The sequence below is a fragment of the Pseudopipra pipra genome, chromosome 1 (genome assembly GCF_036250125.1).
Source record: "Pseudopipra pipra isolate bDixPip1 chromosome 1, bDixPip1.hap1, whole genome shotgun sequence".
Taxonomy (NCBI): Eukaryota; Metazoa; Chordata; class Aves; order Passeriformes; family Pipridae; genus Pseudopipra; species Pseudopipra pipra.
Window position 1 is genome coordinate 99,455,611 of NC_087549.1, and position 12,169 is coordinate 99,467,779.

At 39.2% G+C, this 12,169-nt stretch overlaps 1 protein-coding gene across 13 annotated transcripts in view; it reads left to right on the forward strand.

Moving 5' to 3' along the window:
• The window catches only part of PDE1C (phosphodiesterase 1C), a 358,417-nt gene that overhangs the window by 285,666 nt on the left and 60,582 nt on the right, over window positions 1-12,169 (forward strand). For all 13 annotated transcript variants that reach the window (XM_064667413.1, XM_064667361.1, XM_064667423.1 and 10 more), the window contains 3 exons: window positions 1,547-1,687; window positions 4,907-5,007; window positions 6,730-6,858. In XM_064667413.1, coding sequence (XP_064523483.1) covers window positions 1,547-1,687; window positions 4,907-5,007; window positions 6,730-6,858 — 371 coding nt within the window. The remainder of the gene's footprint in view (window positions 1-1,546; window positions 1,688-4,906; window positions 5,008-6,729; window positions 6,859-12,169) is intronic.

The window sequence follows — 12,169 nt, forward strand, 5'->3', positions numbered from 1 at the left end:
CTATTAGGCCAGCAAGTGATTCTGCTCCCTTCTCCACTCTCATGAGACCCCACCTGGAGTACTGCATCCAGGTCTGGAGTTCTCAGCACAGGAAAGACATGGACCTATTGGAGCCACTCCAGAGGAGGGCCACAAAAATGATCAGAGGGCTGGAGCACCTTTCCTGTGAAGAAAGGCTGTGAGAGTTGGGGTTGTTCATCTGAAGAAGAGAAGGTTCTGATGAATGTTCATTCCAGCCTTCTAGTACTTGAAAGGGACCTATAAGAAAGATGGGGAATAACTTTTTATCAGGACCTGTTGCAAAAGGACAAGGGATAATGATTCTAAACTAAAAGAGGGTAGATTTAGACTAGATATAAGGAAGATTTTTTTTATGGTGAAAGTAGTGAAACACTGGAACAGGTTGCCCAGAGAGATGGTAGATGCCCCATCCCTAGAAGCATTCAAGGTCAGATTGGACTCTGAGAAACCTGATCTAATTGGAGATGTCCCTCTGCTCATTGCAGGAGTAGGTGGACTAGATGATCTTTAAAAGTCCCTTTCAACCCTAACTCTTCTATAGTTTTGTAATTGTTACAGAGGTTTGCAGATACAAATGTTATGTATCTTTTCCTCCAACTTTGAACAGGCTTAAATTTGGATGGCAGAAACATTGCCATCTAGGTCTTGACCATTCCCCTCACACAGATACTCTGCTGTCCCTTCTTCTTTTGACATTTTCATTTCCAATGCCCATGGGTCCCCACTCACTTTGGCTGGAAAGAGTTTACAGGTCTTTGGGTCCTGTACTTCTTCAGAAACTGCCCATGTCTGATGAGACATCTTTGAAGAAGGTGTCTGATCAGAGCTGCATCCTCTACTTATATGTACACAAGAGGACAACAGCAGTGCTCCTCTATGGAAACAGTGAAACTGGAGAACCCATGTTGCCCATGTTGCCGGTTGCATACATTACAGTCGACAGCACCTGCATAGTCTCCTCTCTAGAAATCCCCTCAATTGCATTTTTTTGGGTGTCTGCAGTTACTCTTGGAGTCAGAAAAACATGGCAATCCCATAGGATGGACAGGCTGGATTTTGCTGTGAAAACCTAGAGGTCTGATAAATGACTTGCTATATGATGTGTTTCATTAGAAAATCTTGAATGTGAATAGTAAAGCAGAGTATTCCAGTGGGTTGTGAAGGCAACAGACAGTTGCTTGTAGCCTATTTAGAAATATTTCTCCAGGGACAATCAACAAAGTGGTCACTGCTACTTTTCATAATCCATGTGTCTTCCAGACAGCATTTCATAGTATACTTATTTCTGTGTGTTTATGTGTGGGAATGATTTACCTATAATGTAATTATGGATGGAAAAACCAGGTTGAAGTAGTAACCTGAATTCACTCTCTCTCTAGTGCCTGTTTCAGATGTTTTAGTGTTTTGTTTATTTGTAAAGTAAAAACTGCTCTTTGGAAACCTCTTATCAAAATTCTTCTCTCTGAATGCTAGTCATTAAAGCTGTTTTGGTTTTTTTTCTTTAATTCTGTGATGCTTTACTTAGATTCCCATTTCTGCCCTGGTGTCCTTTGTGGAAGCTCTGGAGGTTGGCTACAGCAAACACAAAAATCCTTATCACAACCTCATGCACGCTGCAGATGTGACACAGACAGTCCATTACCTCCTTTTCAAGACAGGTGTAGTGGTAAGTAAAGGACTTGGCATCCTCAATATATAGTTAGATTACAACAGTTTTTGCTTAATAATGAGATTGTGATTATCTGTCGCAGTTCGAGGGGTTTCTGGGGGGTCACTGCCGGCCGCTCTGTGAAGGTTTTCAGGGCTGGAATCACCCCCCCCGCCGCCCGTCCTTCGTGGCAGGGACTGGCGGCGGAGGTACTTAAGCCAGGAGACAGAGACCACGCAGGGAATCCAGCAGCGAAGAAGAGCTTTATTCAAATTTTCCGCAGCTTATAAGGGCTGCTGGGCGAAGGAGGGGATTGGCCATTTGGCTAGCCAATGCAAGGAGACAATATAATAACTATGGCAACACAGAAACCAATGGTAGACAAGTGAGTTAACAATTTCCAAACCCCGGCAATTATCCACAGTAGAACCCATTTGCACTGTAGACAAACTTCATTTGATAAGGCTGGGCTAATAAAAGTAGAGACTTTGGATTATTTAGAAATTGAAGGTAGGTGAAGTTGTCGATAACTCTTCTAACAGTGATCTAAAGAGGATGAATGAAAAACCTAAGCCCTGTTTTTCACTCTCCCATCCCACAGATCTGTGTGAATCTGCCAACACAAATTTATTGGAATTCATTTCACCTAATATGAAGGATTGTATTGTCTAAGCTGTCTTCTTAACTTAAGCAATGGAGGCAGTACATCCAAAGGATAATTCATTCCACTTATTTGAGCATTAAGAGCTGTAATCTGGAAATGCTGATCCCCATCTACTTCTTTACAGCAAAACCATCTAAACTGGCTTACATAGAAGCCTACGAACAGCTGATATCTGACAACAGTGTCAGGAATGGATAGAGGGCTTAAAAAAATATGTAGTGCACAATATGTTCCCACAGTGGTTTTCAAGACAAACAACAGAAATACATTTGAAGATGGACTAGAGAAATTGAAGGCAGATAGATTCCAGAGTGATGATCAACCATTGCAGTTTGGATTTAGCTGGAGGCCCATAAAGTTTCTGTCCTACACAGTGTACACTTCTTCTTTCTCCTGGTTACTGCTGCAGCCAGAAAGAGGAATGAAATTACTTCCAGTCTGATCCTGTGGGGCAGATCTGTTCCTCATATTATTTGCTTCACTTTTTCCAAGTATCCAATTTTCCCTTGCCCTTGCATTCTCAGAAGCGTAAAGGCAAAGGTGGCAGTGAAAAGGAAGTTTGGTGTTCAGTGTTTTACAGTTATCTCTTGTTACAACATGGCATTCAGTGGTGCTGTATTTGTGGCTGGTACTTGAATACATGTAATTCTGTTCTGTTGTGCTTCCTTTCACTGTGGCCCTTCCACTAACTCATGTGCAGTTCCAGAGGCAAGGAGCCTTTGTAGTTCAGAGCAGACAGGTGAACCCAGGTCAGCAGATGTTGAGGCTCTTACTGAAGCTCAGGGCTCCTTGAACACTCCCCAGTTGTTACAAAGTCTAACTGGGAACTGTTGAAAATAAGGATGAGGGAAAATCATGGTTCTGTGTGACTCAGCCTAACCAAATTCCAACACTCTCATGCCATGACTACCTTAGATGGGCTATACAAAATTACCGTAAAAATTCTCTGTCACCATCACTTGTGGAGATATTTATGTCTCCCACTGTATGTTGATGATGCCTTTATCTGTAGAGTTCTATAAGACACCTGAAGAAATCTGCCACCAGTTTGTACTGTGTGATAGAGTATAGGACAGAGAGGTGCAAACTAACAGGGCATAGTGCAGCTCTTGCTGTGTCTTTTAGGCCAGTTTCAACAACTGTTTAGTTTGCTCACGCTTGGGAGCAACCTTTTGTGCATACGATCTGCCTTTCTGCAGTTTCTTGATTGCCACGCAGCTGTTGCCTTGCAATTCTGAAGCCAGACCTGGATGCTCTTCCCTGAGGAGTCGCATGCTCCAGTGCCTCCTGTAAATGTCCTGAGTCTCCTGTGTTGCATGTAGACTGCACCTGTGAATTGCAGTCACACTTAAATTAGAGCAGTAAACACTGCTGTTTATCAGAGGCAGATTTGGAAGGAGTCAGGCCCTATCTGTCTCAAGAGCTGATTCAGACTGCCCGATTCTGATGGAAGTTGTGTCAGTTGCTCCTGATTGTGCCTGAAATAAAAAGGATTTAGGTCAGATTTTGCAGCTAATACAACTGCCTACTCAAAACCTCCCATGAGATCCTAAACTGGTCACTGTTGTTTTTAGGACCATTAGTTAATGAAAATGCGCTACAGGGTGTAGTCAGTAAGAACAGGTGCAATATGTACATTGAATTAAAAGGCAGCTCATATGTGAATGTCAGTCAAAACACTTTCAGACTGACAGTGGGTAGTTACAGAACTATTTGGCAATCACTGTGGTAAAAATTTTCCCTAAATGCAATACATTTAAGCATTTCATACAAATATTTACTGTATTTACAGTATCTAAAACCTTTGCCTCTGGTGTGCTTGATGTTAACAACACTCCCTATGTGTTACTCCTTGTGTGTCTAGACAACCAGACAGTAAAATGATTGACTGACCAAGAGAAAAATTATTGAACCTAGCTGTTATTTATAAATCTAAGGGAAAAGTGACTTAAGCATTGAAGAGTAATGCTTTGACTAGGAAATTAGAAAAAAACCCACAAACTTTAGGGCTTTCTCAAAAGTTTCTAAAAATGATAAATAAATAACAAGATGTACATCTTTTGATGTTATCTTCCTTGTTCTCCTCATGATTCAGTGATTGGCACAGACATTTAGTTACTGCAATTTAGTGACATTCTTCTGTATCTGAGGCTCTGCTACACAGGTCAGCTGAACTGAAAATACATACCCTGGTGGTATGTGTTTACCTGCACATGTATCATCAAGTTCCCTTTGAAGAACCTTGATTTTATTGAGGTTTCCTTGTCTGTGTTCTGCAAACACTGCTTGTTCAGAAGGGCCTGTGTTTCCCCTTGCTCTGCCTTAAACTTTATTAGCTCCTGAAACCATTTTGCTGAAGTTCGGTTTATTTAGGTGGAGATCCATGAAACACACTGGTTTGGCTTTTGTGTATTAGCCGGAGAAGTTTGCTTTAAAACAGCTGACAAGCTGCAGGGGAAAGGCAATGATGTGCAACACTGACTGTCAACAGGAGATAACTTGCCTTAAAAACCAAAAACCTTAATGCCTGAGAAAATGACAACTTACCTGATTCCTCTGTAATCTCTTTTCAGCACTGGCTGACAGAGCTGGAGATCTTCGCTATGATCTTTGCAGCTGCCATACATGACTATGAACACACTGGAACCACTAACAACTTTCACATCCAGACACGGTGAGGCCACTGTAAATCATGATGAAGGGTTGAGACATGGAGGAGGAAACCTGTGGTGAATAACAGCACACCTAGAAAAGTGCCGGAACTTCTGTTTTCAAGTGATACAGGAGGAAAGTTCACTTCCTTAGGTTGCATTCAATTTTCTCTTGCTCAGCCATTTACAATGGAATGCATGTATTTTAGCTTTCTGAGCATTGTTTCACATAAATGATCAGGAAAAAGAAAGGTCCCAAAATATTTTTGTGTAAGGGTGCCAAAGACAAATTGCTGTACAGAGTAATGTATTTTAATGTATTATAGTTTTGAAGGAGATACTGTAATTTGACAATTTTTTTCTCCTTGTTGAATTTGAAGAATCAAACATTAACTGCATAAATCAGGCATTCAACAACATTTGTTGTATTTGTCAGTGAACACTACACAAACTATTTTCACTTGAGTGGAAAACCACACCTGCAGCAATGGCTTATGTTGACCATTACCTGATCAGGAAAATATTTTTTAAAAGCTTTGTAAATTGCTAGACAGTAATTAATTGATCACAAACTAGAGTGGACCGGTGTATTTTATAAGGCTTTTGGGTTGGTGGAAGAAAGAAGAAGATAAAGGCGGCAGCAAAAGTCAGAAGTGTGCAAAGATTATGAAATCTCTAGTTGCAGTGATAACTGGACATCTAATATCTGTGTATTATTTTGACAATAGGAGTGTACTGGTAGCAATGACAAAATGTCTAGATGTCCTCAAATGACCCTGTACACTTGGGCACTTCTAAGGTGCGTTTTATCTTACCCTAAATTATATGTCTTTAGTGTATTAGCTGAATCACGCTGTGCATCAACAGTGGTTGCTAAGATAAGCACACATATGTGCAGGAAAGTTTAGGAATGTAGAAAAAAGTTTCTGTCTCTGTTCTAGGCCAGACTGCACTCCACTGGTTACAGCTTCATCCATGCAAGAATTAGAGATCTGCTGTATTTCCCAATACTTATAAAAGGATTAAAGGAAGGACCGTTGTAGTTTAATTTCTGTAACAGTGAACATCAGAGGGTGTAAGGTGTCAGAGGAGAAAAATATACACTGTTCTCTGAGAACCAAGTCTGAGTGGGGACTGTAACAAATCATACTCATCCTCTGTTGCCATTAACTTCTTTGTCTTCAGGCCAGTTTAGCTATTCATCTATCACAGATCTCTGCCCTGGGGCTTAAAGTAAGGTATGAAGTACCTTTGGTCTTACTCTGTCCCACTGGCAATTGCCTTTCCGGACAACATAGTCTAGCACACGGATGTCAGAATGCAATTCAGTTATGTCTTGCCTTCAGCCAGTTTTCTGTTCTGGACACAATATTGGGTCATATCTTGCAATTGCTTGTTTGGGTACAGTCAGGCTTTAATATCAGAGCAACATACAGAAGAACTGGAAAAAAGCCTCATGGTTCAAATTCCAATTTACGTATCTCTCGCAGCTTTCAGCACTTGATTTCAAGTATGTAACAAAGCAACTGTTGAATGTCAGCTGGTGAAATAGATTTTGCAGCGAGTTTTGATCTTTACATTTCTTTTACTGAATAACAGCAATTAACAAAGTATTACAAATGTTCTAAAATGTGTGTATCTGTTCTGTATACTTAATTGCTGCAGCTGATCAAAGGAAAACTTCTGAATGTGAGACTGTAGACAGGAAAGAAACAACATTTCCTATGTTTTCTTTTAAATGCTAGGTCAGACTCAGCCATTCTATATAACGACCGGTCTGTGCTTGAAAATCACCATGTTAGTGCGGCGTATCGTCTTTTGCAAGATGATGAAGAGATGAATATTTTATCTAATCTCTCAAAGGATGATTGGAGGTAAAAATTAACATGGTGGCTGCCTAGGAATATTGCAGCATCACCATAGACTGCTATTACCTTGTTTGAATAGTGATATGCATTATTGTATTTTACATATTAATATTTCTATGCTACAAGGTAAAGAACTTTAAAAGGTGTTTGTCTTGCTTATTTCTACTTTCAGTTTTCACCTCTGATACTGAAGCTAGACTTTTTGATGATGCATTATAATACAGAAATTGACTCCCATCTAATTTCTAAGTCTCACAGAGACACTCTTTGTACACATCCATTTTTAAGTGAGTGTAGAGCTAGCCTACTGTTTGTTCATCCTAAAGCCTAAACATAACCTTTATCTACTTTGACACTTCCTGCCTGGAAATTATAAATGGGACTTAAAGAATGAAATAATCCAGTCCTTGGAGTATAGATCAGTCTACTGTACGTGTCAAGGTGATGTAAGAAGCTGTAATTTAAAATAAACCTCAAGAAATATATGATTTATGTGCCAAAATCAGCCCATGATTTCCTTTCTAATACCAGACAATTCAAACTGATAACAGTTTTCTGTTTTTATGGGATCTTTTGAACTTCAAGGTGTGGTACTTGAAAAATAGCCCATTGTGCTAGACAGAAGGAATCCTGCTTCGTAGTCTTTTTCAAGGAGGGGGCCCTATGTAACACACAGTGCCTTCTGCATATGCTTAAATGTGACACAGTGTTGAGTAATCATTTAATCTTATATTAATATAAATGTGGGGAAATGAGCCCTTCTCTGGGGCCTGGCTTCTAGTAAAATGGTCAGTGAAGGCTCTGCTTGCTAATCTGTTTAGCCTGAATTTCCTGTTTATTTTAACTTGTGGACAGTGATGTGATCCTATAGCTAAACACCAAGAATAACACTCAGGAACTTAGATGGCTAATTTCAGTCAATTGTGAGTGTTGTGAAGTAGTGGCCTGAAAATTCTATCCCCCAATATGGAGAATAGTCTCATAGTGGGCAGTAAAGAGGAACAGAAAAAAAAAATACCTGCACCAAGATGTTAAAAATCTCTTTTAGCTACAGCTGGCAATGCCTAGTCAAATATCAGCAACCTTTTATGTTGGTGGGGAAACATAAGGAAACTAACTAACTAGAAGCATCAGCCTTAGAGCCACTGTCTGCAGGGAATAGCCACTGTTTCCAGTGGAACAGCTAATTGAGTATGCTTCATTGCATAGATACTGCCTTTAGGGAAATGGTCTGCTTTCAGGCTTTAAACTGTTATTGATTGAATCAAAGCCAGCTTCAGATATTTCTCATTGATTCTATTGTACCAACATGTGTGTCCTGTTGATGCAATGTGCTTAGACCCAAAGTTTCAAGTATTAACCTATCTCTTTAAGAAATACTGTAAGTGGCTGAGCAAAAATATTGAGTGATTTGGATTGCTTATTTGTTCTCTCTCAAGTAGGGCTTTTTTATTTTATAGCTGCTGATCAAGCTGCAGAATAAAAACCATTGTCTGGAAGGGCTCTAATTAAAAAACATTGTGATTTTTGCATGCTTTTGCTTTTGACTGCCAGTATTTCATACAATTCCCATAGGCAAACATTTGGGAAGCACTTGTAAACATCAACTGACTCAGCAGAATCTGAGGTGTTGGGAAAAAAAAACAAAAAAGCCTAGAGTTTTCCATTCTGGCACTCAAAAATAGGACACTCAGTATTGAAGAATGCTTTGGAAAACTAATAAAATGTGTCCAAATTAAACTTCACTTTTACAGACAGACCTGATAAATCTCTCTCAGCAAAAGGCCCCGGTAATGTTTTTTGGAAAGTAAATTTTTAAGTGCCTTTCTGAGCTGAACTCTGACACCTTTTTTCACATTACTAGTAAGAGAAAATCTGATGATCAGTGGATTTTGCAATCTCAGATGTCTATGTGGATTTTATAACCTTTATGGAATTCAGTCATCTAGTTAGGGAGTGTATTTTTAGGAAAGATACGCAGAAAATTGGAGATACATTTCACTGTTGGAAAATAAATGGCCACAGGTTCTGTAAGGAAATCAGATGACAATGGAAGAGAACTTTTGTGTTACCATCATGAAAAAGAGTTGAAGTCTTACTGGTACTTAAACTACTTTTTTTTCCCCTCCATTTTAAAAAAACCTCTGGTGCTTATTAAGTATTTGAAAATCACTTGAGTTGCCTCATTTCATGAATCCCATTTGTGCAAGTTATCAACAAGTTAATGAAGAAACTATAACAAAACCAGATCACAGTGAGCTAAGAAAATAAACTGCAAAGTGAACAAATGCCTTCCAAGATACTGCTATAGATATCTTTTCTGGCACTGTATTTAATTGCTAATAACTTTGATGCAGTTTATTAAAACAGAGCTCTTTACTGCCAAGTACAGGAATAAAAAGGTGTCTGGAAAATCTTTGGTTGCTTAGCTTTGTATGGGAGGACAACTTTGGGAAGTAACCTTTAATTCAATACTAATTTTGCCAGTAAAGCTGCTTGGCATTTTGTCCCTCAAATAATTCTGAGCCCTCTTTGTTAATCACTGTTATTAATTTCAAGATTGTGGTGAGAAACCATGAATTTTTTTGGACTGAAGACAACTTTGGTCATACTCTTCTTTTGTACGTATAAGCGTGTGCACGGTTGCATAATCATGCCCTTTCCTTGTAAATTTTTGTTCCTTTGCATTCAGGATGGACATGTGGTATAACACATTCTGAGTGTTATACCTTTAGTGAGAACCAGCCAATGATGATATTTCCTTTAATGCAGTGTTTTCCTATTAATTTCTGTAATAATAAAGTGCTGAGGCTTCAACCGGACAAAATTATCAAAATAGTTCAGTTCAGGAGATGTTGTATGGTGCACTAAGTATTTTTGTTCAAGCCTTTTATCAATTCCTGTCATTGTTATCACACTTCAGCTATCTGTAGGTTTCTATATAAACCAGCTGAGCTGGTTTGCTCTAAAGAGTTGGCAGAGATCAGCATCTCCAGATCATGGCTCTTGTTTTCTCAGATAGTAAGTGTAATGAATTATACTTTGAATTATCTCAGCTAGATAAGAAACCTGAAGAAATGCTGCCACCAGTTTGTACTGTGTGATAGAGTATAGGACAGAGAGGTGCAAACTAACAGGGCATAGTGCAGCTCTTGCTGTGTCTTTTAGGCCAGTTTCAACAACTGTTTAGTTTGCTCACGCTTGGGAGCAACCTTTTGTGCGTATGATCTGCCTTTCTGCAGTTTCTTGATTGCCACGCAGCTGTTGCCTTGCAATTCTGAAGCCAGACCTGGATGCTCTTCCGTGAGGAGTCGCATGCTCCAGTGCCTCCTGTAAATGTCCTGAGTCTCCTGTGTTGCATGTAGACTGCACCTGTGAATTGCAGTCACACTTAAATTAGAGCAGTAAACACTGCTGTTTATCAGAGGCAGATTTGGAAGGAGTCAGGCCCTATCTGTCTCAAGAGCTGATTCAGACTGCCCGATTCTGATGGAAGTTGTGTCAGTTGCTCCTGATTGTGCCTGAAATAAAAAGGATTTAGGTCAGATTTTGCAGCTAATACAACTGCCTACTCAAAACCTCCCATGAGATCCTAAACTGGTCACTGTTGTTTTTAGGACCATTAGTTAATGAAAATGCGCTACAGGGTGTAGTCAGTAAGAACAGGTGCAATATGTACATTGAATTAATGGTGAGGAAATGGATCCCTTTTTCCTCCTCAAATAATGGAAGAAGGACAGTGGGTAGATTATAGGGGTATAATGCTCCTTCCTTTCTCATCAGCTTGCAGGATTTCTTCTTTTGTTGGGTACAGTTTTAAGTTACCTATTTTTTAAAGACTTGGACAACTTTTCTGGAGTCAAGTTATTTAAGAAATTACTTGGGACAGTTAGTATTTGAGTGAATTAAACTTTGATCTTCATGAACTTCTTCCTGACTACAAAACTGGGTTTGAAAACTAGGGAATGAAGGAGAACAAGATATTGGAGAAATACCAGGGGAATCTCCAACTTTATAATCTCGCTGGTAAGTGAAATGAAGTGAGAGCTGAATCTGTGAGCCCTTTCACAATATGTCGATATTTATGAAGCCCAAGTATCCAGCACTATAGTTTTGCACAATTTCACGGCAATGTATAGACATTTGAAAGTGGTGCAGTCTCTTCTCTTACCTCATTCTACTTTGAGACTGTCAAATATATTTTCTAAAAATAAAAGAAGTGGAAACTGTTTCAGTTGACTTGCTTTTCCTCTGCTTTTATATACTGTGCTTCTCTAATAGAAAGGTGTTAGTCCAGATGAAAGACTGATTCCTCTGAAGGAATGTCATGTACAACATTAACAGGCTTTTGTGCATTATTGGAATCATTAAATATAGTCCAGAGATGCTTCAGTGGAAACACCACTTGTAAACAATATCTGGGATCTATTTAGCCAGGGCTGCTAGACAGCATGCAGACTGCAGCACCATAATGTGTTGTGTGGACTTTGAAGACAATTGCAGAAACAAAGTGCTAAAAATGGTCAGAGCAAAAAGTAACAGCTGTGTGTACCAGGCTCTAATCTGACTCAGATGTGAAACCAAGAAATGGATAAACATATATCTGTGATTCTCTTGGTAATGAATTTCAGCATTATCTCGACTTAGCAAAAAATGAACAAGATTATCATCCTCTAGTGTTATGTCTTTTGAGATTTTCTCTCATGCATTCCCTATATCCACACTTTTCGAAGTCACCTGCTGTTGTGATGCCTGTTATTTGAAGTAACAAATAAGAACTCTTCAGTAGTAAAATCCTTACTATCTCTGAAGTATTTGTCATCTCTGTTTCAGAGGAAATAATGTTCTGAAGTATGTGCAGAGTTCAGAGAATGTGCATATTCCAGATTTGCATCTATGAAAGGGGAACTAGAATGTGTGTGCTTCTAAGCATATGTACATGCTTGAACTGCAGTCAGTGCCTCATTTTCCTGGACTGAGTCCTTTGCTTTTGTATTCCTTCTGCAATAAGCTATGCACAAAGTAGCCCATGCAGACCAATATGATGCAGTTGCAGTCCAGAGGATGTAGTGAAAAGTCTGCTGTTTCCCAGTGCCAATTGTTCCCACAGAATGATCACACCCTTTTCTTGTAAAAATGTGTTTCTATGCATTTGGGTTCTCCTTGTTTGTATTGACAGTGAGGTCTGTGCTGCTGGGAACTGACCAGGACTGGAAAAAAAAAAATTAAAAATAATTTAAAATTAGTTGCTTTTCAGCCACCATATTGTTAGTCAACATACATGTTTAATGTAAGTATATGTAACTATAAGACATAA